The sequence below is a fragment of the Tamandua tetradactyla genome, chromosome 8 (assembly GCF_023851605.1).
Source record: "Tamandua tetradactyla isolate mTamTet1 chromosome 8, mTamTet1.pri, whole genome shotgun sequence".
Taxonomy (NCBI): domain Eukaryota; kingdom Metazoa; phylum Chordata; class Mammalia; order Pilosa; family Myrmecophagidae; genus Tamandua; species Tamandua tetradactyla.
Genome location: NC_135334.1, coordinates 105,874,899 through 105,881,462, shown reverse-complemented (window position 1 = coordinate 105,881,462; position 6,564 = coordinate 105,874,899). Strand labels below are relative to the sequence as shown.

The window sequence follows — 6,564 nt, the reverse complement described above, 5'->3', positions numbered from 1 at the left end:
TAATTTGGGTCAAGCTGTCACTAGAAGACAAGTGCTAAGACTAAAGGCTTATTTGCATTTGAATTTGGTGGACTGAACTTTGGACAATTTCCATGGCAGAAAAATGTATTTCATTTTCTAGACACAATTGCTGGCTATCTGATACTTGCTGCCTTTGAATCTTGCAACATCATCGACAGCCACATCCAACAAATTTCCAAATTTGACATCTACCCCAAAACGTATGCGTTCGGGAGACACCCCCACCCACCCACCCACCTTCTTCCATCATTTTCTGACTTAGTCTTGAGAGTGCTAGGCTGTTTATCTAGACCAGCCAAACTCTGAAGAGCAATGCTGAATCCCTGGGAAGTGAGAGCATAGGGCGTGCTGATTTAAAAACAGAAAAATGCAAAGTTGGACTGAAAATATCCTTAGTCTTCCAAGCAATCTGCTTAAGGGATCCAAACTTACCTTAATTTGGTGAGGAAAGAAGCTGCCCTATTTTTCTTTTTTTCATCTCCTGCCGCTGGAACCAGCCGTTTCCAAAAGCCACCACCATGGAGGTTGCAATGGTGAGTGCCGAGAGCTCAGGGTGCAACAGTCACATGCCTTATGGTTATGCAGCCCAGGCCCGGGCCCGGGAGCGGGAGAGGCTTGCTCACTCCAGAGCAGCTGCAGCAGCTGCTGTTGCAGCAGCCACGGCGGCTGTGGAAGGCAGCGGGGGTTCTGGAGGGGGCCCCCACCACCACCATCAGTCACGTGGGGCCTGCACCTCTCACGACCCTCAGAGTCGGGGCAGCCGGAGAAGGCGGCGACAGCGGCCCGAGAAGAAGAAAGTCCACCACCGTCAGAGCAGTTTTCCTCATTGCTCTGACCTCATGCCCAGTGGCTCCGAGGAGAAGATTTTGAGGGAGCTGAGCGAAGAAGAGGAAGATGAGGAGGAAGAGGAAGAGGAGGAGGAGGAGGGCAGGTTCTACTATAGTGAGGATGACCATGGTGACGAATGCTCCTACACGGACCTGCTGCCCCAGGACGATGGAGGCGGCGGTGGCTATAGTTCCGTCCGCTACACTGACTGCTGTGAGCGGGTGGTCATCAACGTCTCGGGCCTACGCTTTGAGACCCAGATGAAAACCCTGGCCCAGTTTCCAGAGACTTTGCTGGGGGACCCTGAGAAGAGGACGCAGTACTTTGACCCTTTGCGCAATGAGTATTTTTTTGACAGGAACCGGCCCAGCTTTGATGCCATCTTGTATTATTACCAGTCAGGAGGCCGCCTGAAGAGGCCGGTCAACGTTCCCTTCGATATCTTCACTGAGGAGGTGAAGTTCTACCAGCTGGGAGAGGAGGCCCTGCTCAAGTTTCGGGAGGACGAGGGCTTTGTGAGAGAGGAGGAGGACAGGGCTCTGCCAGAGAATGAGTTTAAAAAGCAGATTTGGCTTCTCTTTGAATATCCAGAGAGTTCTAGCCCAGCCAGAGGCATCGCTATCGTTTCTGTCCTGGTCATCTTAATCTCCATTGTCATCTTCTGCCTGGAGACCTTACCAGAGTTTAGGGACGACCGGGACCTCATCATGGCGCTGAGTGCCGGCGGGCACAGTGGGTTGTTAAACGACACCTCGGCACCCCACCTGGAGAACTCAGGGCACACGATATTCAATGACCCCTTCTTCATCGTGGAGACAGTGTGTATCGTTTGGTTTTCCTTTGAATTTGTCGTTCGTTGCTTTGCTTGTCCCAGCCAAGCACTCTTCTTCAAAAACATCATGAACATCATTGACATTGTCTCCATTTTGCCTTATTTCATCACGTTGGGCACTGATCTGGCCCAGCAACAGGGGGGCGGCAATGGACAGCAGCAGGCCATGTCCTTTGCCATCCTCAGGATCATTCGTCTGGTCCGAGTATTCCGGATCTTCAAACTTTCCAGGCACTCCAAAGGCCTGCAGATCCTGGGCCACACCCTCAGAGCCAGCATGCGGGAACTGGGCCTTCTGATCTTCTTCCTTTTCATTGGAGTCATCCTGTTTTCCAGTGCTGTGTATTTTGCAGAAGCGGATGAACCTACTACCCATTTCCAAAGCATACCAGATGCATTTTGGTGGGCTGTGGTGACCATGACAACTGTGGGCTATGGGGACATGAAGCCCATCACCGTGGGGGGCAAGATAGTGGGGTCCCTGTGTGCCATTGCAGGTGTCTTAACCATTGCTTTGCCAGTGCCAGTGATTGTCTCTAACTTTAACTATTTCTACCACAGAGAGACTGAAAATGAGGAACAGACACAGTTGACACAGAACGCGGTCAGTTGCCCATACCTCCCTTCCAATTTGCTGAAGAAATTTCGGAGCTCTACTTCTTCCTCCTTGGGGGATAAGTCAGAGTATCTAGAAATGGAAGAAGGAGTTAAGGAATCTCTGTGTGCAAAGGAGGAGAAATGTCAGGGAAAGGGGGATGACAGTGAGACAGATAAAAACAACTGTTCTAATGTGAAGGCTGTGGAGACTGATGTGTGAAGGTCTTTCTCCACCCGCACCCCAGCCTCCCAAGCATCTCCAAATATATTTATGCATAGCGAGTGCAGTTATGAAAACGAAATATGCAAATGAGTTCAATGCATACAGTAGTACACCATTTAATGGTTATACACGACATAATTGTTACTAAACTTGTATTACATATCAAATAAATGATACATCTTGGAGAAGAGGGAGGCTTAAATAGGAGCAAATCTATCTTTATATTTTTTATTAGAATGCAAGAATTTTGCACATTAACTGGAAAACATGTTAACAGAAAAGATGGTTCCACGGAGAGGCTGTGCGTGTGTATGTGTGTGTGTGTGTGTGTGTGTGTGTGTGCGTGTATGTGTGTATGTGTGTGCGGAAGTAAATTGTCAACGTCGCTAGTAACTGTGTAGTGATGGGAAGAGTTGGCATTTTGAAGTATTTACTATGTAAGAACTAATGAATTTGAGCAGTCATTATCAGTGCTGTAATAGCACCTCACATGTCTTTGGATTCCATAGTTGTTGTTTTTTAAAAAAATTGTAAGAATACATGTGTAGAAAAAAAAGAAAGTAAATTATTTAATACAAAATAGGTCACAATTTTATCTTGGATTTAATTAAAGTTTATTTTTAACTGGAAATTAACTTTAAAAAAGGCTGTAGGGGCCTTTAGAAACCAATTATATTTTATTATTAATTTTGGGAAGATATGACAGCAAATGCCTAATATTATGGAAGAAATGAAATCGGAGAAAATATGTAACAAGTTTTTTTTTTTGCAGATAATGGGACTGGAATGCTTTTTTTTTCCTTTGCACTATTTTATATGATGGAAATTGAAAGAGACTTCATACTGTGAATGTTTACTAATGTAACAGTTCAATGACAATCATTGGAAGAATGATTTCTTAGTTTTATATTATTGCTTTCGTCTTTTCTTTGTGTAAAACTGACTAATGATCACACAGATAACAGCACATTACTCCCTCCTCTTTTAAAATCTAAATAACTGATTGGTCTGTTACAATGATGCTTCTGAACCATACTATTTTAAATATTCTTCTGCCTTTTAAATCCAGAATAATTTAACCAAAGTTAATGCATGCACTGAAAAAATTTCTTGAAGAAATAAGATGCCCAGCTGCTACAGTGATTATGGCTTAAGATCTTTCTATTAAATGTGCAACATAAATGCTAGATTTATTAAGTTTATTTCTTTGTGCAGCTACATGAGAGCAGAATGGGGGGATTCACCACAGAATTGAGAGTTCTATGTGCTAAAATGGATATAAAGAAGAATCGCATCAAAACATTTGGTTTCAACATCTTCACCATCCTTATCATCTTTATCAGAGGGGAATTTATGACACACACTTGCATTTAACTCACCACAAGATGTTCTGAAAGGTGAGCTAATAGTCATCAGACTTGCACTATTAAGTCATAATTACCGACTGGTTAGAAAACTCAGAATATGTATGGCCTTACTTTCCAATGTCTCTTCAACTTCTATTCTTTAAAAAAGGGTTTTACTGAGCTTTGCCAAAAAAGAAAACATACTTTGTAGACTATCTCAGTACATACACGACAACAATGAATTAAAAAGCAAAAACATAAAAACCTAGCGTAGTCTTTCTCAAGCTTTTTTTTTAACCCAGGTTATCTTTTGATAATTATCTCTTAGCTCTCCTTTAATGGCATTTGAAATTCAAAGTATATTCAACATTAGGCTTAAAAGCAAAGCTGCACTCTTCTCCCCACTCCTTCCCCACCACTACTAGGGAAATGCCTCTCTAGAACACCGTGCAGAAAATGAAAAGCAGCAAGTAGGGGAGCTGATTGGGCAACCACAGATCTCTAGAGGACAGTGTTGTCGTGGACAGCAAATGAGAACGCAGCAAAATCTCTGAAATACTGAGTTCCATGTAAATGCTTGATGTTATATCTAAATTACTTAATTTTCTTCTGGGAGGAAGTGGGATTTAGAATCCATGAGTTGCATCTATTTTATGAGCACATTGAAAATCATGGGTCATTTCTTTAACTTTGAGCTCCTTCATAAGAAGTTGATTTTCAGATACAAAGTCATCTTATCATTGAATAATTATTGGAATTTCTTCTTGGGGGAAGATCCCATGCATATCATGGTATTAAAAGTTAACTCTATAGACAACTTACCATATATTTTATGTTATACCCAACTAGTTCATAGTATATATTAAAGTAGTTAAAGACTTTCCAGCACAGGACATTTATGGGATATTTAATGACAGCAAGGATTTGGCTATGTTTGGCAAGGGAAAAGTACTGTATATCATTGTTTTTCCAATACCTCCTTTTTAAATCTCAAAAGTTATGTAAATTTAATTTATGATATGTACTACAATTGATGGTTTCTGAGAATGTAGGAAATGTGGTAGTTTGGGGATCTTGGGATTTTCCTTTATCTCACATAGTTCTCTTGAGTGTAAGAGGATCAAGAGGTGACAATCATTGGCTTCCAAACCAAATGTTATTAGGTCATCACTAAATGTATGTTTGCTTGTTTTTTTCCTGCAAGATCATTCATTTTCGAATATCTGGGTCTTGATTCCACACTGAGAGGGACTCATTTAGGCCCTCAATTCTTGTGTGGCACATGTCTGTATGGAAAACTTCTCTTGTGGAGGAATGTGTGAAGGCAGGGCCTCCAGGGCAGCTGCAGGCTTATAACATTATAAGTAACTGAAAAGAACCATCCGTGAAGATTTTCTATAGAGAAATATGCTTCTGGGAACTGCTTGTAACTGATTTAGAAAATGGTATCTTCTTGGAGGCCACCATATTCATTTGGTTGTAAGATGAAAAGAGAAGTTACCCCATTCAGAGGTATGGATTCTTGGAATCTGGGATCTTTTAGCTGTTTTTCAGATGATGATAAATGTTATCGAAGGCGCTATACTTGAGGGTCATCTTAATCCAAATATTTTCTAGGATGGAGGCACTGTTCTCACTTGCAAATGCTTGAAAAGGAAATAGCTATACATAGCAGTGGCAGGTGGATGGGGAAGAGAGGAGAAATCTACAAACATTCCTTCACTTTCCGTGCAGAGGAGCTAGTGGGTGCCAGAAGAAATTATTGCTAGCCTAGGAACGGAAAGCTCTCTTACTGAATTTAAGGTAAAGTGTTTCATCACCTTGCTTTTTTGTTTTTTTTTTTTTTTTAAGTGTAAGAGCAGGATATTGTTCTACATTATTACTTGGTACCTTCCAATACCGAAATTCTATTGTACAGTTGAAGAGACAAGTAGATTAGCTTGATGTTTCCAAGGTAGCTCTTAAGTCACACCACCCTTGAAGTTGTAGTTGAGTAACATGGACAAAATCGTTTTAAAATCTCACTGTTAGGTTTACTACAGAATCAGGAGTTTGAGTTTTTAGTATGCAAATGAAACGGAAGGAAGAGGACATATTTTGAAGCTATTTATTCTAACAACTTCTAAAGAGATGGGATTTGCTTAATGAAAAATAACTGCTCAGACTCCAGTTGGATGCATATGGTGAAAGTTGGTGAGTAAACATTTTGATTTCTTGCTTTGTTGTAGCACAGTCTTGTCAGGAAACAGTATTCTGCCCTGTACTGTGGAACCCATTTTATGCTTAGACTCAGGTGGTGTTTCACAAGTACCACTTTCCTTGTCAAATTTGTTTTAAACGGGATCGCTGAAGCTTTGTGAAAAATTTTTCGTTAAATATGTGATAATATAGAACCCCACATATGAATAAGAAATATCTAAGAAAAATACTCTGTGAGTTAAGATATGTACTTTCACATTTTAAGAATTTATCACGCATCGGCAGATGATTAGTTTTAATCATATTGAACTCATAAACAATAGTATCCCCACCTCCCATGGAATTATAAATGATACTCTCTATTGTTGTTGATTTTCAGGGTTTTGATGCATCTTTGCACTAACTTTGCAGTATTATTGGTAAAGTGATAAAAGCATCTAGATTCGGTGTACACTTTCAAGCGACCACGTGGTGACTTGCTTATGTGCACGGTGCAAAGTGTAATTCCCTTCTTTATA

At 41.1% G+C, this 6,564-nt stretch overlaps 1 protein-coding gene across 1 annotated transcript; it reads left to right on the top strand.

Moving 5' to 3' along the window:
- The first annotated feature begins 263 nt into the window (after window positions 1–263).
- Window positions 264–2,663, top strand: KCNA4 (potassium voltage-gated channel subfamily A member 4). The gene has a single exon (XM_077112283.1). It carries the CDS (start codon window positions 540–542, stop codon window positions 2,496–2,498), a length of 1,959 nt encoding a protein of 652 aa, XP_076968398.1. The 5' UTR covers window positions 264–539; the 3' UTR covers window positions 2,499–2,663.
- Window positions 2,664–6,564: the final 3,901 nt, after the last annotated feature.

What these genes read in the sequence shown, in the direction of transcription:
- KCNA4 (XM_077112283.1), top strand. Translation starts at nt 540, where the DNA reads ATGGAGGTTGCAATGGTGAGTGCCGAGAGCTCAGGGTGCAACAGTCAC.